Source organism: Pseudopodoces humilis, chromosome 26 (genome assembly GCF_049639895.1).
Source record: "Pseudopodoces humilis isolate 2021_Gansu_Grassland_sample_001 chromosome 26, ASM4963989v1, whole genome shotgun sequence".
NCBI classification, from domain to species: Eukaryota; Metazoa; Chordata; class Aves; order Passeriformes; family Paridae; genus Pseudopodoces; species Pseudopodoces humilis.
In genome coordinates, this window is record NC_142225.1 from 5,570,750 (window position 1) to 5,592,165 (window position 21,416).

Here is a 21,416-nt window from a genome sequence, read left to right on the forward strand (position 1 = left end):
ACCTGGGCACCGTGTGTGTCCTGACCCGGGCACGGTGTGTGCCAACCCCCCAAATCCAGTCCCAGCACCCACTCCCCAAATCTGGGTTTGTTTTTGGCTCTGCTTGGGGCGAGGGAAGGAGCACTCACAGCTGGTGGGCGCTGCAGTTGTAGAACTTGAACTCGGTGCTGACGAAGGTCCTGCCTGTCTCCCGGGACTTGAGCTGGAGCAGGACACCGAACCAGTCTGGGGACAGAGCAGATCCCGTCAGAGCTGCACCCCGGGCTGATCTGCTGCCCCCTGCCCGCTGCTGAGCCACCAGAGCTCGGGTTTTCATCTCCCACCAGCAGGACCCCCACCCCCAGCCCGCCCTGCAGCACCCCGGCGTGCCTGTGCCCAGAAACGCCTCCAGAGCACCAGCCCCGATGGCAAAATGCACCAGAGACATGGGGCAAACTCTGCCTTGGAACGGTTTTGGAACCTCTCCTGTTCACTGATTCGCTCTCAGGTATGAAAAGTGAGACTGAGAGACAGCCAGGAGCAGAATCGTGGGATCATGGAAGGGTCTGGGTTGGAAGGGATCCTCAAAGACCCAGTGCCACCCCCTGCCATGGGCTGGGACACCATCCACCATCCCAGGTTGCTCCAAACCCCATCCAGCTCCATCCTCCAACACTTCAGTGACTGGGCTCCACAGCTTCTCTGGGCACATCTCCCAGAATTATCTCCTGGAGCTGGAATTATTTCCTGCTGCTGGAAACGAGCGAGGCACCAGTGGAGCTCCTCGGGAGCCTGAGCTCCGGGTTAATGACCAGCAGATTGTTCTTTTGGGGTGCTCTGGGGAAGCCTGGCCCTGCAGTGTTCCCCAAGGCTCAGGCTCCATCAAATGCCTCAGAATCACAAAGCCACGGCCAGGGAGGCACCGTGGACACCTGGAAGGATGCCAAGGGGGAAATGAGCTCCAAGCGAAGAGAAAATGTGACAGTGGTGACATTAATGAGGAGCCAACCCGAAGATCAGAGAAACTGCAGCCACCTACTCGTGAGTGCTGAGCCAGGCCTAGGGGAGGCTCCTGCCTCCCAGATTGACCCAGTCTGGCAGGGTGAGAGCTCCTGGCCACCCGTGAGCCACCCTGGAGGGGACACACAGCTCCTGTCCCGCCCTGGTGGGAGCTGGCAGCACAGGGAGCGAGGAAGGACACGACAGGCACTCACTGCTGCCAGCCCATCCTGCCCTGTGTGGGATGCATTTCCTTGGGATGAGGCTCCCTGGGTTCAACAGGCTTTGACAGCAGCAGGAATTTCTCTGGCAGCAGCCCCAAAGGCTCTGCTCAGCTCAGCTGATACTCCCAAAGCCGCCCTGCACTGTCTGGCACCCAGGAGCCATCACTTACCCTGATCCACGGGGATGGCAGGGACATCTTTGGCTGCTGGTGACACACAAACCACCTGGCTGCCCGACACCTGCCCCTCCACCTCGCTCAGGTTCCCGAAGAGGCAGCTGACACCGGCGCTCAGGTCTGGAGCATCGCTCACCCGCAGGCTGAGCTGCAGCAGGGAGGGGGAAAACAGAGCTGTGAGCAGGCAGAGCCACCCAAACCTCCCTCCAATTGCCAGTCCTGGCTGCTTTCCCTGTCGAAACGACCCTCTTAAACCAGCACCTGCCCACAGTTGGTGGCCAGCTGCCCTTTCATGGGGGAGGGAGGAGGAAAAAAGGAAGGCGAGGATGTTCTTTGTGGACACAAACCCACCTTGCTGAGCTGCAGGGGTGCTGCAGGTCAGGAGTGCTGGCAATGGCAAATTTCGTCCCCTGGTTGCTCTACAGGAGCTCTGCCACCCTCAGTGCCTGTGCCAGGACCCTGAGAGCAGCAGTGACCGTCCCCAAACCCCTGAGCTCCAACCACCTCCCTCCCCCCTGCACCAACGGGGGACACCTGGCCTGGGAGGAGCAGGTCCCCAGTGTCCCCAGCACGCCTGGGGAGTGTCCCCAGGGCAAAGCAGAGCCTGGAGGCCGAGCCCCCGCTCCCCACACCATTTTGCCACGGGGTGCTGGAGCAGCCCAGGAAGGGGGGCAGCAGGACCAGCTGCCACAGGGGTGTGGGGCAACAACAGCTGGGAAGCTTCAGAGAGCCAGGCCCCAGCACATCTCACGGAGGAGCTTTTGGGGAAACAAAGCCTTTCCTTTCAGCAGCTACAGAAACCAGGGAAATGTGAGCTGAGGCACCAGGAGAAGGGGAATTTGTTTCTGCCACCCCCCTCCACCTTCTCCCCCCGTCTCGGGTGACCCCTTGGCTCCCCTGTCCCTCTGCGAGCGTGACTTCATGAGAAAACATTTGTGCCAGAGGGAAGGGGGAAAGGTGGGAGCACAGAGGCTGTCCTGCAGGGCCCTGTCCCTGCCCTGCTCACCGGGAGGCTGTGCTCGGACACGGAGATGCTGCTGGGCTGCACGGCCACGCTCAGGCACTGGCTGATGCTCCCTGCGAAGCGGAACGGCTCCTCTGCCCGCTCACACCGGTCCCTCGGGGAGCACCTGCCACACAGGAGCACTCAGAGCACTGCAAACACCACCCAGAGCACTGCAAACACCACCCAGAGCACCCAGAGCACTGCAAACACCACACAGGAGCACTCAGAGCACTGCAAACACCACCCAGAGCACTGCAAACACCACCCAGAGCACTGCAAACACCACCCAGAGCACTGCAAACACCACCCAGAGCACTGCAAACACCACCCAGAGCACCCAGAGCACCGCAAAAACCACACAGGAGCACCCAGAGCACTGCAAACACCACCCAGAGCACCTCAAACACCACCCAGGAGCACCCAGAGCACCGCAAAAACCACACAGGAGCACCCAGAGCACTGCAAACACCACCCAGAGCACCCAGAGCACCCAGAGCACTGCAAACACCACCCAGGAGCACCCAGAGCACCTCAAACACCATCCAGGAGCACTCAGAGCACCGCAAAAACCACACAGGAGCACTCAGAGCACTGCAAACACCACCCAGAGCACTGCAAACACCACCCAGGAGCACTCAGAGCACCACAAAAACCCCACAGGAGCACCCAGAGCACTGCAAACACCACCCAGGAGCACTCAGAGCACCTCAAACACCACCCAGAGCACCTCAAACACCACTCAGAGCACCCAGAGCACCTCAAACACCACTCAGAGCACCCAGAGCACCTCAAACACCACTCAGAGCACCTGAAACACCACCCAGGAGCACCCAGAGCACACCCAAAACCCCGGGGAGGTGCTCCACAGCAGGACCCTGTGATGCCCCGCATGGGGAGAGGGTGTTGGGCACCAGGTTAGGGCCAAAGGGAGCTGGGAAATATTCTGTGGTCAGTGAGAACACAAAGCCTGAGAATGGCAGGAGTAATTCCTGCCCTGGGACACGATGCAGAGCTGCCAGTCCCATGTGCTGGAGGGGCTGGGGGTGTGGGGTGAGCCGTGGACTCAGCACCTCCACGTGAAGCAAACCAGAGAGCAGTAACAGGCAGGGACAGGACGATGCTTCTGTCCTAATTAAAACCACACAGCTCGCTCATCATCTCTTCCTGGAGCTGAGGGTGAGGCACAGCCAGGAATGGGAGCTTGGCTGCTGCTCGTGCCCCGAGCTCCCAGCTCCTTCCCATTCCCAGCAGCGGGAATCGAGCCTGGGTGGCTGGGACTGCTCCTTGCACCCCGTGTGCTCCAGCAGGGCTCCTCATCCCTGTTTGCTGCTGCAGGTGTCCTGGGAGCAGGGAGAAGTCCAGCTGCTTCCAGCAGAGCACCCACTGGGGACGAGGGAGGGCCCTCAGTGCTCCAGCCCAGCCTGGAATCCCTCCAGGGTTTCCTGGTTTGTGTCACTTGGGGAAAACCCTTTCCTTCCCACCCCCTGCCAGGGGTGCAGGTGACAAATCCGCCCTCAGTCTCCCTTTGAACCCAGGCATTGTGGGGTTCTGTGGAACAGTGGGAGCGAGGCTGTTTGCCTCAGATGAAGGTGAGTGAAGTTTCCACTCTCCCTTTCCAAACCACCCCCGTGATCCCCAACAAACGCTGGGGCTGCTCTCCTCAGCCTCTCCCTTTTGTACCTTTTCCTTTGGAGCATAAAGGAGCTAAATATGAATGGTGCCAAAGGAAGAAATATCGAGGTTTAAGTGAATCTCTAAGATAGCCCTAAAGTGAGCTCTTGACTGGAGCCTTTATCTCATTGACTCGCTGGAATGGCTCTTTTTTATCGTCCTATTTATGGCAACAGCCCCAACAGAGATAAATAGGCCTGGAGACAATAAGGCACTTGCAGAGAGCAGCACGGGGAAGTCTTGCAGGCTTCAGATCCCACTGGGCTGGAGAGATCCTGTAACAATCTCCTGGGGGGCCTCTGATGGCTCCCAAAGAGCAAAGGATCCCTCTGTCCATGCTGAGGATGAAGAAATCACCTCCTCCTCCTCCCCTCACCCTTCCAGCCATCCCTGGGCACGGTGTGAGCCTCACCCCTGACCCAGCACCCTTGCAGGGAGCAGCTGGCAGCAGGAACGTGTGAGAACGAAAGGGGACTGATGACAAATTAAATACAAACACTCCAGCACTTGGGGCCTCCAAAGGAAGATGACAGAGGTTTCGAGGAGCAGCAAGATAAACACAATTATTTACTGCTTAAAAAATAAAAGCTGAAAAATGGTCACTGCTCCAAAGTGCAGATGCTTGAAGGGAGAGCTGAGAAATCCCACGGGGAGGGGCCCTTGTTGGGAATAGGTTAATGCTGAAATGTCATGGCCAAAAGGGCAGAGGAAATGACACTTTTCTCTCCTCTTGTCATTGAGGGTTTTGTCTCTGCAAAATGAAGATAACAACCTTTACCTGCATCCCAGGTGGCTTGTGAAGATCCAGCTCATTAGCACGAGGGGAGTGCTCGCTGATCCTTGCAAGAGGAGCTGCAGCAGGAGCAGCAGCGCTGGCAGCGCAGCTCCTGCTGCAGCACCCCCTGCCCACCCTGCTGTCCCAGCCCAGGGATGGAAATGATCCCCTCCTGACTGAGGGGCTGTGACAGTGGAGACTTTGGGACACGACTGCGCAAAGGGTGCTCAGCTGTAGGGCTGGACAGGCTGGCTTGGCAAGGAAAAAATGCTAAAAACCCCCAAAGGATGCCCAGAGCGCCCTGGAGTGCTGCTGGGGGATGCTCAGAGCTCTGCTGCTACCCCCAGCCCCTCCCTGACAGGAGCCTGTGGGATGCTCAGGGGCTGAGCTGCTCCTCCTGCACCTCCCACCAGCCAAACCCACTGCGGGGAGCTGCTGTGCCCCCCAAAGCCCCGAATCCAGGCCGGATTTGCGGAGGAGCCTGCAGTTCCCCGCTCCCCTCCAGCACCTGCTCCTCAGGCAAGTGGCCAAGCGCTGCTGTGCGGGTCCTGAACCCTGCCTCAGGCTCTGGGGCCGCTCAGAGAGCTGGCACGGGGCCGCAGGGATTTCTATTCCCCTGCTCCAGCCTCCTCCAGGCTCTCCCCTCCTCCCCGAGCTCCTGTGCCCGGTGGTCTCCCTTCCGCCTTAGGAAGTGCTGCTTATTGTGGCAGGGCAGAGAAAGGAAGGGCACGGACACCTCCTGAATGCAGAGAGAATTTCCTGGAGTTCCCCTGCAGAAAGGCACCCTCAGCCCTTTGTGCTGGGTGGTGTGAGGGGGCTGCCAGCTCCCAGCCCCGCTGCAGGAGCCCCCCGGGAGCTGCTGGGGCTGGGACCCCCTGATCTCCCCTGGCAGGATTGAAACCTCAGGATTGAAACCTCAGGATTGAAATGTCAGGATTGAAACCTCAGGATTGAAATGTCAGGATTGAAATCTCAGGATTGAAATCTCAGGATTGACATGTCAGGATTGAAACCTCAGGATTGAAATGTCAGGATTGAAATCTCAGGATTGAAATCTCAGGATTGACATGTCAGGATTGAAATCTCAGGATTGAAATCTCAGGATTGAAACCTCAGGATTGAAACCTCAGGATTGAAATCTCAGGATTGAAATCTCAGGATTGAAATCTCAGGATTCAAATCTCAGGATTTAAATCTCAGGATTGAAATCTCAGGATTGAAACCTCAGTATTGAAATCTCAGGATTTAAACCTCAGGATTTAAATCTCAGGATTGAAATGTCAGGATTGAAATCTCAGGATTGACATGTCAGGATTGAAATCTCAGGATTGAAATCTCAGGATTGAAATCTCAGGATTGAAATCTCAGGATTGAAATCTCAGGATTGAAACCTCAGGATTGAAATCTCAGGATTGAAATCTCAGGATTGAAATGTCAGGATTGAAATCTCAGGATTGAAATCTCAGGATTGAAACCTCAGGATTGAAACCTCAGGATTGAAATCTCAGGATTGAAATCTCAGGATTGAAACCTCAGGATTGAAATGTCAGGATTGAAATGTCAGGATTGAAATGTCAGGATTGAAATCTCAGGATTGAAATGTCAGGATTGAAATGTCAGGATTTTTAAATCTCAGGATTGAAATCTCAGGATTGAAATCTCAGGATTGAAACCTCAGGATTGAAATCTCAGGATTGAAATCTCAGGATTGAAATCTCAGGATTGAAATCTCAGGATTGAAATCTCCCTTCCTGGGGGGCTTTTAAAAGAGCTCCGTGCTCTGCCCTGATGCCGTCACCTCGCTGGGAGCAGAGCCCCACTCACCCGGTCTCGTCTGCTGCTGCCTTTAAAAACTCCACATAATTTGGGATTTGCAGTCTGTAATTTGGGATTTGCAGTCTGTAATTTGGGATTTGCAGTCTGTAATTTGGGATTTGCAGTCAGAGCAGGAGGGTGTAAAACACCGGGAGGGGTGTGCAAAGCACCAGGCCTCCATTCCCACCAGTTTAAATTCTGGTTTTCCACCGTGCCCACTTCACCCTTCACCTCTCCCCGGGAGCTCAGGGATCTCCAGTGGCACCCGAGCTGTGATGCAGGGAATGGCCAAAGGAGAGGAGAATGGATTTGAGGATCTTCAGCCTAATTTGTTTTGCGTTTGGGAAGCTTTGAAAGATACTTTTGTCACCTGGACACGGCCAAGGCTGGACTTACATGTGGTGGAGGGAGCACCAGCCGCAGTGGGGGTCCCCCGAGCTCAGGCACTCCTGGCAGGTCGTGTACTGCTCACAGGACTCCACAGGCACCCGTGACACCTGCAAGGGAACCACACACACTCAGTGCTGCTCCCCCAGGTCCTGCTTCACCCTCACAGCCACGGAACACCACAGCAAAAGCACGGCCTGAAATGAATTTGTTCCAACATCCAAGAGTAGGAATTACTGGAGGCTGAGACATGAGGTCAGCCCGTCCCTTGGGTGAGTCCTGGGCACGCAGAGCCCCAGCTGGGCTCCCACGGTGGCGCCAGCTCCTCCAGCCCCCCTGGCCAGAGCCTCCCCTGGGGCTGGAGCTGAGCCCTCTCCCTGATTTACGCTTTGCTGCCTCATCCATCTCCCGGGGGAGCTGCTGCAGGGAATAATTCACTGGGATTTTGGCAGCTTGTTTAGTCTGGGTGGGTGTTTCACTGCTTTGGCCACTCCGAGCCCTTCCAGCAGCAGCCACTTGGGCCCCCAGGCCTGACCCACGGGGGGCTCTTGTCCCTCCCAGGCAGGGATGCCACAGAGGGGAGCACAGGTGGGAGCAGCCCCAGGTGCTGCTGTAAACCCCTCTCCTCTCACAGCACACGGGGTGTGACACACACTCCTGACCTATTTACCAGCACTGAAACCCCCAAAGGCTTCAAAACCACACCAGGCTTTAACCACAGGGCACTGCTTGGCTCCAGCAAAGACATTTTCAACCTTTTTAACCACTTTAACCTTTCCAACCCCCATTTTGCTGCCTCCAGCAGCAGGGTGGGTCTGCATCCCCTGTCTCGAGCTCCTGTAGTGTCCCTCTAGAGAATTACAGAAGAAATTCCTTCCTGTAGGGTTGGGAGGCACTGGAACAGGTTGCTCAAGAGATTGTGGACTCCCTGTCCCTGGAGGTGTTCAAAGCCAGGCTGGACAGATCTCGGAACAGCCCAGGACGGTGGAAGGTGCTGGATGATCTTTAAGCTCCCCTCCAGCCCTCGCCATCCCGCCATTCTGTGATTCTATTCCCATTTCTCCCACCGAAAGCTGCAGATAATCCTGGCCCAGCCTCCCTGCAGGGCTCGGGCCCCAGCAGCGATGCCTGCAACTGGCTGGGAACTGAAACAACTGTTGGATGGCTCTGGCTCTGTCCGTCAAAACAGCACCCGGCTCCCAGCAGCCGGCTCTGAAAGGAGCAGTGTCTCCCCAAACAACGGCCACTGTCACGCCAAGTGCTGTTGACACAGTGAGAACCCAGTTCCTCTCTGAGTTCGACACCAATAGGGCTGCTATTCTTCTTGTTTCCTCAGCCCCACTCAACAGCTTTTCCTGAAACAGAAATCGCCCGGGGAAGCGCGGGGTTGGTGTTTTCTGGCTGAGGTGGAGCCCGTGGGGTGGGTGGAGGGCTCGGTTTGGGACCCTGGGAATGGGGCAGAGCTGGGAATTCCTTCAGCCCGTGCTGGGTGGAAAGGGCTTTGGGAATGGAGAAGAGAAATTCGGGGTCAGAGGTGGAAATGAAGGGCTCGGGTTTGATTGCTGGGGTGCCCTCGCAGGGTCTGCACCTCGAGCGGCCGCAGGTGATGTGGTTTTGCTGCTTCACCTCTCCCTTCTAAGGAACAGAAAACACTTCACAGGTGGGGTGGGGGCCTGGTGGCAGGAGCAGCCCCCCAGGGCTGCAGGACTGCTCCCCCCAGCCCAGCCCAGCCCAGCCCAGGGCAGAGCAGAGCAGAGCAGAGCAGAGCAGAGCAGAGCAGTGCTGCAGGCACCAGCCGCAGAACCAGAAGCAAACACGTGTTTTCCAAAGCAAACAAGCATCCCACGGCTCTCAGCATTCCCGCTGGGAGGCACCAGCCAGCACAGCATGCACCCAGGGAGTCACTGGGTCTCCCCTAAAACCAGCCCAGCACGCTGAGCTCTGACCCAGCCTGGAGGGGAGGGCAGCCCCAAAATCCCCCGGCGCTGCCATCGCCCTGCTGGCGCCCACAAAGGGAGGCTTGGCAGGATCCGTGATTTAAATGCAGCTCAGGGCTTGTTTCGTGTTTGTGAGGAGCTGGATGCTCTCGCTGCGCTCTATAAATAACGGAGGATTGGAATTATGTGAATAAGAGTTCATTAGAGATGATTTGATGTTGAGCGCTTCGTTTCTTTTTCTGCTCAGAAGCTGCGGCTTCTGCACATGATAATTCTTTACAAACCACACAGAGGTTTGGAACAATGTCTCTGGAGGAGCATCTGTGTGAAGGACAAAAGCCAAGAATCCAGCACTGCTGGGGGATCTCCTGGCTCCTGAGGGCACAGCCCTGCTGTCCCCCAGCCCTCTCTTCCTTCCCTCCCTGCAAAACGAACCTGCTGCTCAACCATTAAATGATAAAGTCTCATTATTACTGTCCCTGACTGCCTGACCCATAACATCAGCAAAACAAAATTAAAAAATGAAATAAATTAAAAAAAAAAATCAATGCAGACTCTCCAAAGCGCACGGATTCCAACTCTGCCAGCCTATGGAGCAAAGAAGTGCAAGAAACCAGTTCTGAACCATCAAACAAACAAACAAATAAATAAAAAAATACCTAAAATAAACAGCCAAAGCAAAGTTTCCACAGCTTTTGCGTGCTACCAGCCCAGGCCTGTGACCTCCCCTGGCTGGAGACAGCCCCTGGAGCATCTCACAGCCACGGCAGGCTGCCCACAAACCCCTCAGGGGGCTGGAGTTCAAACAGAAAATCTATTTTTAATGACTTTGGGGAGTGGAGTAGAGATGCCAACTAGTTCAGTGTAATTAAAGCCATCTATCACTCACTGAGCAGGAGCCCAAAGTTGATGAACTTTCCAATGAGATTTGATTCTTTCCTTTATTCATGAGAAAACTCCGCTTTGTGCTGGGGCAGGAGATGTGAAAAAGTGTGGGAAGGAGCAAGGAGGACGCCTCAGCTGCAGTCATTAATGTGTCAGGGTGACAGGGAAAACAAAGTCAGACTTTCCCAGAGGGCTGTAAAAAGTTTGACGGACTCCTCTTCCCGCTGCTGCTCCTCCTGTGGCTCCATGCAGGGCTCCAGGTGGAACATCCCGCTGGGCACCTTTGCCAAGGAAAATCCCGGTGTGCAGCGATGGGAACGCTCTGGCTTTGCTGAGCAAGACACGTGGGCACGGTCTGCCTCAGGCTGTGGAAATCCCTGGAAATCCCTGGAAATCCCTGGAAACTGCAGCTCCTGCCCTGTGGAGGCCTCAGACACACCCAGGTGTGGAATCAGTGTGGAAGGGCCAGGAGGATGTGGGAGATGCACCCACGGGGCAGAGCCAGGACAGAGGAGAGGGGAAAGGGGCAGTTTTAGCCACAGACAACTCAGGGCCACCCCCAGGATGCTGTGGAGCTCCCAAGGTGGGGTTGGCTCCAGCATCCATCCCAGGAAGCACAGAGCAGGCGGGAGCAGGTGAGGGACAGCTCTGCAGGAGCAGCTCTGCTCTCCCACACACCCCAGCACCGGAGGGAGGGCTCTCAGAGCCCCTGCCAGGCTGTCAGAACCAAATCAACGCCTGGAAGTTCTGGCAGAGAAGCAGCGAGTGGGAGAGGACACGGAGACAACGTTGCCATGGCTACGAGGGGATTATTTAATTACGGCACTGCAGATGCACGCGGAGAGAGCCCCTTCAACTCTGATCCAGGCAACCTTTGCAGTGGGCTTGGCTTTGCTGCTGGAAGAACCTCATTAACATCTGAGGAGGACAAGCTGTGCTGGAGCACGGGGGACTGGATCACTCTCCGAGTGAGGGATCAGATCCTCTGCAAACATTCCCATCTCCTTGGCTCCCTCCGACCGTCCGTGCGCCATGCCAGGCTCCTGAGGGAGGTGATGAAAGCAAGGACAGCCTCCTCTGGGAAGCAAGAAGGACTGAAAAAATAGCAAATATCCCGAAGTGAGGCTTGCTCATGCAGGAAAATTGTCCTCAAGCCAGAGTTTCCTCCATCCATCCGGCCCAGCATCCCGGCAGGGCTGGGAGCAGCCTCATGTTCTGGCACACAGGCTCCTGCAGACAAACGCTTTCCTGTGGTTTACCACGGCTCGAGTTAATCATCACATCAATATGGAACATCTGAGCAGGGTTTGTTGGAATAACAAAGTGCCAGGCAGAGATCCCAGCCTGGCTCCCAGAGCAGCACAGCCTCGTTCAAACCTGGGTTTTGGTGTCCGGCACGTGCCCGCTCACGGGGCGCTCTGCTGGCGCTGGCAGCTCCTGCTCTGCCCCCGGCAGGTGACGGTGACACTCGGGGCTGCAGGAGGTGGCACAGGGACAGGTGTCCCATCCCTCACCCTCCCAGCTGTGGGTGGGGGCTCAGGCTGGCACAGCAGTGTGTGACAGCCACCGCTCCAAAGTGCCTGGGCAGCCCCAGCCCTGCCTGCTGCCTCTCACGGACCATCTGCAGCTGGGAACTGCAGGGCCAGGGATGCACAGCCTCCATCTCCATGTGCCCACTGCCTCCAGAGCTGGAGGAACCTCGTGCACGCACAGAATCGGGCAGCAATTCTTTCATCTTCCGCACTGAAATGAAATTTGGAGCGCAGGCCTGGCTTTGGTGTTCACAGGAGCTTCTGGAATGGCAAATGCGGCAAAATTCATGGATTAAATAATGAGGTGCAGCCACAGGTTCGTTCCTGCCTGGCTCCTCTCTGTCCTCAGGGTGCTGGTGACAGCTCGGTGTCCCCACACAGGGATGGCAGCTGGGGAGGACAGGACCCTCAGCAGATCCTTCTCTTTTGGGACCCTAAACCACTCCCTGCCTTGCAGAACTGACCCACAGAACCTCTCCCTGACAAGAAAAGGAGGTGATGAGGGTGTCCACGTGCCAGTAATGAGGAATGGGATGCTAAAGGTCTCCCCCACAAGGAGAGGATGCTGCTCTGATGGACCCAGGTCCCTGGATCCCTGGAAAATCACCACACCTCAGGGGAGTGGCAATTTCATTCAATGCACAAAAAGGGTCGGGTGAGTTCCTGGAAGTCAGGAGTGTGATGCAGGCAGGAGCTCCCCTGCTGCAGGTGTGGCCCTGCCAGGCTGCCACAGCCTCCCTGCCCTGCTGGAGGCTCCTCTGGGCTGGCTCTGGACTGCAGGATGAAGTTCCTGGAGCAGCCAGGGCCACATCCCCGCGCTCCTGCTGCCATCACAGGGCCTTCCTGAGGGTTGGCACTGTCACCGCTGGGCGAGGCCACCCCGCCAGGCCACCAGCTGATGAGCACTGCCCTTTGATTAGCCCAGGCCTCAGGGGAACTAATTAATCAGGATAAAAGGTGAAGCCTTCCAAAATTTCTGGGCTCAGGTGGGGATCAATCCAACAAAGCAAACTTTCATCTCTCATCAGTTCACGGCCTCTGCGTTCTGTGCTTTGCCTGGCTGCCATGGAACTCCTGGCGTGCTCCCTGCAGCCATTTAAAAGTTTTAACAGAAGCTCAGAAAATTAATTAAGGTGAATAATTATAAAGTGTGCGCTTCTTCCCCTCTCTGTTTGGTGAGAAAACAGCAAAAATAGAATTCAGAATAATTTTGGAGCGGTATCCAATGTAATTAGGTGTTCAAGGAACACTCACAATTGGGCTGTGCTTATTAGAATTACTGTTTTAGTCAGAGCATTTTGCCAGAGAGTCATTAACAGCACAATGCTCCCCTTTCCTGGGACTCTAATTAGGCTTGGACGCCTCCAGCTCGGGGATGCCCAGCCCTGCTGCCCACCCGGCCCTGCAGGTGATGCTCCCTGGGCTCCTCCCAGCTCCAGCGTGTGGGGACCTGGCCAGGAGAGCAGGGACAGAGCCCCTGGCACTGGGCAGTGGGAGGAGATTCCATTCTGGAGGGTGCCCAGAGCAGCTGGGGCTGCCCCCGGATCCTTGGCAGTGCCCCAGGCCGGGCTGGACATTGGGGCTTGGAGCAGTCTGGGACAGTGGGAGGTGTCCCTGATGTGGCAGGGGTGGCACTTTAAGGTCCCTTCCCACCCAAACCATTCTGTGATTCTGTGATACCCCGAGGGTGGGGATGCCTTAGAGGGGAGGACACAGCTCGTGAGGAACCAGAGCACCGAGCTGGAAACACCCTGAGCACTCAGCAGCAGCATCCCTGCTCCGAGCAGCTTCCTGGACTCCTCCAAAGGTGGAGTCACCAGCTGTGTCCGAGCAGGGATCTCCGTGCTGGCACCCAGCTCTGCTGTGACACCCCTGCATCCCCAGGGTGTGGATCCCAGGAAGGCTCAGAGCCTGCTGCCTGTGAGAGCCTCCAGCCGTCTGTTTCTCCTGTCTCCCCAGGAAAAGCGCACGCCAGACAGCAGAGCCCCTTCCCCCAAGCTGCCAGCCTGCAACTCACGGATTCACTTAAGTTGTTAAAAAGGATTGTGGCAGGCTAAGATAAAACAGAAGAGTTTAAGATGACAAACAGACTCCTAAATGGGACTAGAGTCTTAATGAAAACAGTAATGAATGAATGAGGCAAGCAAATATTCCCCATTAATATTAGACAGATAGATTAGATCCCTGGGCGCTGCATTTAAAACCGACATGAAATTACTTCAATTACTCTGCATTGATAAATAACAAGGCCGTATTTACTGTTAAAACACATTTCCTCCACCCTCCCCCATGCTTGCTTTGGCTTCTGCTTCCCAAGAGGGAGAGGAGATCACTGAGAGGATGGAAAATGCAGCGGGCTGGGAGCATCCCCCGCCTCCCTCCTGCCCACGGGAGAGCTGCTGCACCCACCCGAGGTGTTCCAGGGCACCTGGCCCGGAGGACCGGGCCCATCAGGCTCAATCACCACCATCAGCGCTGCTATTTCAGCCCTGGCAGCGCTGTGCGAGAGGCAAAGCAATCACTGACGAGCCACTTCAAACCTGATGCTCGCAGCATCCTTCCCTCTCAGTAATTCACTCCACTTCCCCTTGCTGGTGGGTACAGCTGCTCAGCATCCTCCTTTCCACGCTGGGAAAGTGAGATTAACCTGATCAGAGGCCTCTTCTAATGAAGAGATCATAGATGGATAATTCCTGGGTGTTTGCTGGCATTTACATGCTAATGATGAAAGGCGCTCTGGTAAAGGTAATGTCAACACGAGTCCCTTGTCCTTGCATCTCCGCCTCCAGCCCAGCCATCTGTTCTCGGGGTTCACAGAAGCCCTGGAGAACAGGTTGCTGCTAGAAAAGCTGCAAAAGCTCCTTCCCAGCTCTGCTGCCTCAGCCTGTGGAGCTCCGTGCCTGGCTGGGGATGCTCAGAGCTGTGGGATGACCAGAGCACTGGAAGCACACCCGGTGACAAACCACTGATGCTTTGATGCTACAGGTTCTTAAATACCTGCAAAAACCCCTCACCAGGCCTTGTCACATACTGGTAAACCATAAAATATCTCACTTCAGGCCTACAGGAGCAGCGAAGCTCCCAGAGATCCCCAGCCCAGATCCAGGTCCCGGCTGCAGATCCAACATCCCATATTTCCTGAGGAAGAGGAGGGAGTAACTCCCTGCTTCCCCCCAGCTGGGAGGCAATCCCTGGGGAAAGGCCACTGCAGCTCCAGGGTGCTCCAGCTGAAACGCTGCTGCTGGAGGATTCCCCGAGTGTGGGAATGGGGCTGAGGGGGCTCTGTGTTCCAGGCAAGGATAAATTCACTTCCCAGGAAGGCAACAAAACCGGGCTTGGTGCTTTCCCAGCCTGAAACCAGGGGTAAAGCAGCCAAGTGGAGAGGGAGGAATGCACAGAGCTCTTCCCACAGCTCAGGGGATGGATGACCTTTCCAATACTACACCTGTATAAATCTTACTTAATGAAATAATAATAATAAAAAAAAAGAATAGATGAAGGTTAAATCATTCCCTGCAGCAGATTTACGCTGAAAACGAAGCCCGTTCAGACAGCGGCTGGTTTACACAGCAGCCCTTTAACATTCCTCTCCTAAAGACTGGGGTGACTCCTGAGCAGCCCTAACCACAGGGTGAGGATCCGAGCCAGGGCGGCGTGCCAAGGCAGGGGCAGAGGAAACAGCTCCAGCCTGGGCTTTACCTCCGGCACACAAGTGGGGCTTTCGCTGGCTCACGAGTCACAGCACGGCGGTTCTCACCCATCAGACCTTGCCCACAACATCCCCGTCCCTCGGGACATGATTTCATTTGTGGTGAGCGCTTCCAACTCGCCCTGGCCCTTCCCGGCGCGCTCCCAGAGCAAACACCGCTGCCTGCGGCTTGGAAGCACCCCTGGGAAAGCGGGAGCAGCAACCGAGGCCTCCCTTTGTGGGAAATAAGAGCTGGGGTGGTTTTTGTAGCCAGAGAAGGCTGGGTAAAGGGTTTGGCTTTGATCTTTACCTGCTGTTCCTTGGGCTGCTGTTGTGCTGCGTGGGAGATGTGCAATCAAAGAGCAGCTCTGGGGCTGCTCTGACAGAAGGCAGGGCTGAGACAAGCCCAGAGCTTCCACACAGGCTCCAGAACTGCTGCATTAATGCTCCCAGCGCTGCAACGCCAAGGCACTCGTCCCTGGAAGCCACATCAGCTCCTGCTGTAAACAGTTGCTTTGACATCAGCTTCTCACTGTCCGGATCCAGCGCTCAGAACGGTGGTGTTTTGGGCAAATAATGCCATGAAACTATTTCTGCTCCACCAGAGCCTGAGGAACTTCTGCATATATTTCCATAAATATCACTGGCGTCAGTACAGCAACAGACCCAACAGACTGCGAGGGGGATCCTGCAGACTGCTGCTGAGCCTACCTACAGATCAGCTCCAGGAAAAGCTCTGGGCTTGGAAGGGATTGGAGAGGACAAAATTAACCGACTTTGTGGGAACTGGTAGCCCTGAGCTCCCAGTGAGGCTGGGAACAAGGGGGAATCATCAATCAAGCCCAGGAGGCTGCAAGTGGATGGCATTGAGCAGACTTGCAGGGATCAGTTCGTGAAGGACAAATTGGGAAAGCCAAAAACCAGGAGAAGAGCTGGTGGATCCATGACCTGCCCTGTCTCCTGCCTCTGGCAGGGAGCAGGGCACAGGACCCACAAGGGTCTTCTTTCTGCCACATGGAAGACATGGAACCATCACTTCTGAACCCAGCTTGGTCCATGTTTTTTCAGCTGCAAAGCTCCCACTGGGGGCAAATCCCCCTTCAAGGGGATCTTCCCTCACCTCAGCCGCCTTCCTGCTGGAAGCCAGCGCTGGAGCAGCTGCTCCAAGGGCATTTCTTCTCAGGGTGGCTGGCAAGGGATGGGTTTAATAGTCCCACTCCACGTGTGCCCTCTCTTCCCCCTCTCTGAGAGCCCCTGATTACCCAGCTGAAGGAAGAGGGGCAGCCCTTGGGCTCTGCTCAGCATCGATCTCGGCACAGCAACACCTTCACCCCAGGAGAGACCCCAGGGAAGGCAGCTCCTCCCATCCTACCCAGCTAATCAGGGCCCAAACCTTGATAAAAACACTGAGCATCAGCAGGTCCCTCCCTCCAAAAGGGAGAGCAGCTTGTGGGGGTGAATAAAGAACACCGCTGATGAGAAGGTGCCCGCGGTGGCTCGGTCCCTGCTGCCCCGGCAGGCTGACAACTGGCAAATGACCCTTGGGGCTTTATGTGCTCCCCCTCTTTATTCTTTGCTCATAAAACTGGCAGGAACAGGGCTAGGACAGAGCTGCTGGCAGCAGCTGTGTTCAGTATGAAAAATGAGCAGCACATGCACGGGAGGCAGCTGGAGCACAGCGAGGGACCCCGGGGTCCCTCGGGTTATTTCCCTCTCTCCAGAGGGGCCCTGAGCTTAACCCTTGCTTTCCTGTGTTGGAGCAAAGCAGCCAAAGCCCCATGCCCGGGTGGCACCTGGCGGTCCCCAGCACGCGGTGTCCCCGCAGCGCGTTCCCGGCGTGCCCGGGGATTACAGAGGAGCTGCAGGAGCAGCCCCGTGTGCACAGCAGGGCACAGCTGCTTCCAGCAGCGAGGAAACGCAATCCTCAGATTTTGGGTGAGGCGCAGCACGGGGGTGGCACTGCCCGGAGCGGTGCCCGTGCCCATCCTCAGGCTGCCCTTGCAGCCCGATGGGTTGGAGGGCCCTGCCTGGCGCTTTTGGAGGGCACACGGGCAAGGTGTGCCCAAATCTCTGGCAGCACTCCGTGTCCTGCCCAGCGTCCCAAAGCCAGCCATCCCCTGCCACCTCGGGGGCAGAGCTGCAGCTGCCTTTGCCTTGTGCCTGGCAGGGAGCAGGAATGTTCTGCTGCCCCTACAGAACCCCCTGGCCACCTGCCACCCCTGGCACACAGGGGGGACGTGGAGGCCGAGCTTTGTTTGCCCTCCTTGCCGAGGAGCGAGCCCAGGCCGTGTCCTGCCACCCTCCTTGCGAGGGCCCCGCGCGTCCGAGTGGCCGCGGCGCAGCAGGGTGGGCACAGCCCCGCATCTGCCTGCTCCCAGCAGCCTCCCAGGCTGTGCTGTGCCTCAATGCCGCCTTTGTTCCCAGCTCTGGCACGTCCGAGGGTGTCAGTGACACTGAAAAGCTTTGACTGGCCCTTTCTGTTTGTTTTCTTGGCACACGCAGGCATCGTTTCAATGGCCCAGCCCCGGCCGTGCCCCGCGCAGCGCGTGACTGACAGCGTTATCCAGCAGCAGCTCTGCCCTGACAAGGGGCCGGGCTCCAAATGATGCCACCCGGCCCCTCTGGCTCCTTCAGTGCCCGTTTCCCTCTGCCTGCTTTTCCAGAACAGCATCCCTCATCCCAGGGTGGGTGACAGAGCTGGCACTGCCCAGGCTCCCAGGAATGGGCACAGCCCCGAGGCTGCCCAAGCTCCAGGAGAGCTTGGACAGCGCTCCAGGGCTGCCCAGGGTGGGATTTTGGGGTGTCTGTGCAGGATTTGGACTGGATGATCCTTGTGGGTCCCTTCCATACTCTAGGATTCTATGAATGCTGGCTGGCAGAGCTGTCATCCCTCAGAGCCCACATCCCACGGGACGCTGCCTTTCCAAGTGAGCTCTGTGGCAATGCTGGGGAGATTCAGCACAGCCACCCCAGACCCTGCTCAAATCTTCTCCACAGCCACAAAAATCAGCTGCAGGAACACGAGCAACCTTCAGTTCCCCATTTCTGAACCATTCAGGGTTCTTCAAATTGTTCAAACACTGCAGAAACCTGGGAGGAACATCCCAGGCATGGCCAGTTTGTGTAATTTTACAGAGCCTTGAAAATGCAAAGCCTTTGAGTGCCCTGAGCAGCTTTAAAGGTCACAGAGTGGTATCATTGCTGCTTCCACAGCCTGGCGAGGGCCCTGCTTCGTGTTTGCTCCAGGAACACTCCGCAGTCTCCACGGCTTTTTAGCAGGGATTGCTCTCCAACTCCATCACGCTGTCCTTGCCAGTCAATTTTCTGCTACTCCATCACTTTCCCATTTGTATATCATTACATGCGGCTGTCACAAATAATTTAGGAACCTGACCGCCAGTGTGAGGAATGAGCAGATCCCAAACTCTCGAGTTGTGAAGGAAAAGGAGCTCTGAGCCCTTTTCCCCACGGGAGGAGCCCAGGGTGCCACGGTGGGTGCAGGACACGGGTTTGTCACCACACGCGGGTCTGTCACTGCACACGGGTTCCTCAGTGAGGAGCAAGGACAACATCTCAGGGGACACCAAGAGCCACAGCAAACCCAGGGACAAAAAGAGCTGTCAAAACACAAGGTTTGATCATTCTGAGGTGATTCTCCCCCTGCCCCGTGCACACCAAATCAGTTTGGGCTGAAGTTTTAACGCATTGCTCGCGTTGGAGCCTGGAATGTTCATTGGATTCTCCCGATTTCCTTCTCTGAAGAGGCTTTTCGATTTTCCCAGCTGGGCTGGCCCTGCCCATGGTAGCCTTGGGCATCTCGCCCTGTGATAAGGTGCCAGACTCGTCTCAAGGCTAAAGAGGAGCCCTGAAGGGATGGTTTAGACTCCAAGAGCACATTTAGACCAGCAGGGGTATCCTGCTACTCTGGATTCCCAGGCTGTGGAATTCCCTGGGCACTGCAGGCAGTGCAGGAGGAGCCTCACCAGCAGTTTGTAGAGGCAGGAAAAGAATCAGAGAATCCTGGAATATCCTGAGCTGAAGGGACCCACAAGGATCAATTCCAAGCCCTGGCCCTGCACTGACACCACAAAATCCCACCCTGGGAGAGTTTTCCAAATTCTCCTGGAGCTCTGGCAGCCTCAGGGCCCCATTCCTTGGGGAGCCTGGGCAGTGCTCCTGCAGCCTGTGGAGAAAGAACCTTTTCCTAAATTTCCATCCTGAACCTGCCCTGCCAGCTCCAGATCAAGCCCCTGTGTCCCCTCTGGGCACGAAGGGCACCCTCGAGGTGGGAGCAGGCAGCTCCTCCTTTGGCAACCACTTCTTTGGGGGTTTTTAATGGATTTACTGGGGAGGCTTTTCCTCCTGCACAGGAGGTGCCACCAGAGCCCATCCCGAGCCCCACGGACAGATCCAGCTGGGATCACTGCAGCTCCATTCCCTGGAGCTTTTCTGCCTTCCCTTCCTCCCAAAGATTCCCTGGGTGTTGCAGGATCCTTCAGGATGAGCCAGGCTGGCTCTTCCCACCCGCGCCGAGCCACGGCGCAGAGCTGCTGCTGGTGCAATGCTTTAACTCATTTTCATACATTTATGCTGAGACTAAATATGTCCCTGCATATTTTCCTCCCAAGCCTAGTAATCAGTAGTGGAAATAATTTGCTGTTGTCTGCTCTGATGTTGCCATCTCTTGCACACATCCAAGTGACAAAGACATCAGGCCCTCAAAGTCCGATTGAAGAATAATTGGAAATCCAAAGTGGCGCTAAATGTTATTTTCTAAATAAAATGCATTAAATTACAGAACATGAGGCTGTCAAGCATTAAAAAAAGATTAGTTAGAGGCAGAAAAGAAATATTGTTCGAGCCTTCAGAGACTTCATTGCACAGACAGGATATCCCTGTGTTCTTTGGGGTGGGCAGGGGAAAGGGAATGCAAAACTATGGAAATATTTCCAGCAGCCTGTGCTGTCCCAGATGGGCCTGGATGCCTCTGCACTGCTGGATTTGCATCTCAGCTGTTGGCTAAACAGATAGGGAGATAGACATATGGATATTTAGATAAATATAGGTGAGAAAGGGAAGACAGGTGAGGAAAAACCAGATAAATCAAGGAAAAGCAGAGAGCAATCCCTGCCTCAGTGCCTGCAGCGAAGAGAAGGCACAAGGATGGGCTGGGGCAGGAGGGATCACGGATCTCCGCAGGGATGGGGATGGCAGCCAGCCCTGGGTGTCCAAATCACCCCAAACCTGCAGGGAAGGGACAAATCTGGGCACAAATCCAGCAGCCGAAGCCCAGGGCTGTGTGTTAATAAACCCAAATATTGCAGCAGCTGCTCTCAGAACCTCAGCAAAGCCCAGCCTGGCCGTGGAGCACAAAGACAATCGTATTTCACCCGGTAGGAGCTGCTACATTCACACTTAGAGCAATAAAGGCACAGCCAAACAAACATGACCCCGAGTGGGATCCGTGGCTGTGGCAGGCACATCCCAGCCTACACAAACAGGCCCAGATGAGGTGAATTTATCTCAGATCCCTCCTTTCAACAGCTTTCCTTAACAGCTCTGGCCCCTGGAATTAAAACCCAGAGCCCAGCGGGCTGCAGGGGGAGGCAGAATTATTTACATGGCTGCTCTCCCTTCCTGCACAAGGATTAAAGGCCAGGTGAGGTTTCTTTGTGTGGAAGGGGTTTTTTTCTTGGTTTTGGGGTTGGTGTTTTGGTTTTTTTTTTTGGGGTTTTTTGTTTATTTTTTGTGTTTTTTTAAAAGAGAAGATAATTATCACCTGAAATTATTGGGGTGGAGATGCTGAGCTGGGGCTGCTCCCCCAGTGAAACACCCCCGTGCTGGGGGAGAGGGCAGAGCAGCCCACACACAACTGGAGATGGATTTATTCCAGCCTCAGCTGCAAGGCTGAGGGCTGGGAAGCCAAATCCCTCTCTCCCAGGGTTTCATTAGCTGGGAATGGCTTTCTAACAAGATTTACACAGCCTGGCCTGCAGCCTACACATCTTGCCCTGCACCCAAAGACAATAACAACGGGGAGCTCGGGAGGAGCCTCCTGCCCCCCTTGTCACCCACCCTGAGCTGCCCAGGGTGACACACAGAGCACAAAACCCACATCAAACCCTGCCCCTGCATCGAGGCTCCAGCTTGAGCTGACCCACAGCAGAATTTGTGGCCAGTGCCCTGGGGAAGGATGGGCGATGGCCAGCTGGGATCTCAGGGCCATTGTCCCCTCTCCTGCCCCTGGCCAGTGCAGCTGGATGAGCTGGGTTGCTCTCCATCCCCACAGACACCCCTGGGGAGTCCTGGGGGCTGCTCTGGGGGCTCTCTCTGCTCTCCCTG

At 55.9% G+C, this 21,416-nt stretch overlaps 1 protein-coding gene across 4 annotated transcripts in view; it reads right to left on the bottom strand.

Moving 5' to 3' along the window:
- Positions 1 to 21,416, bottom strand: part of PLXNA2 (plexin A2) — a 153,047-nt gene that overhangs the window by 59,869 nt on the left and 71,762 nt on the right. For all 4 annotated transcript variants that reach the window (XR_015774563.1, XM_088067281.1, XM_005529292.3 and 1 more), the window contains exons 5-8: positions 7,042 to 7,142; positions 2,385 to 2,508; positions 1,373 to 1,526; positions 129 to 225 (exon numbers count right to left, since the gene is read on the bottom strand). Coding sequence is in view for 3 of the 4 variants with exons in the window: in XM_088067281.1 (XP_087923407.1) it covers positions 129 to 225; positions 1,373 to 1,526; positions 2,385 to 2,508; positions 7,042 to 7,142 (476 nt within the window). In the remaining variant the exon portion in view is untranslated. The remainder of the gene's footprint in view (positions 1 to 128; positions 226 to 1,372; positions 1,527 to 2,384; positions 2,509 to 7,041; positions 7,143 to 21,416) is intronic.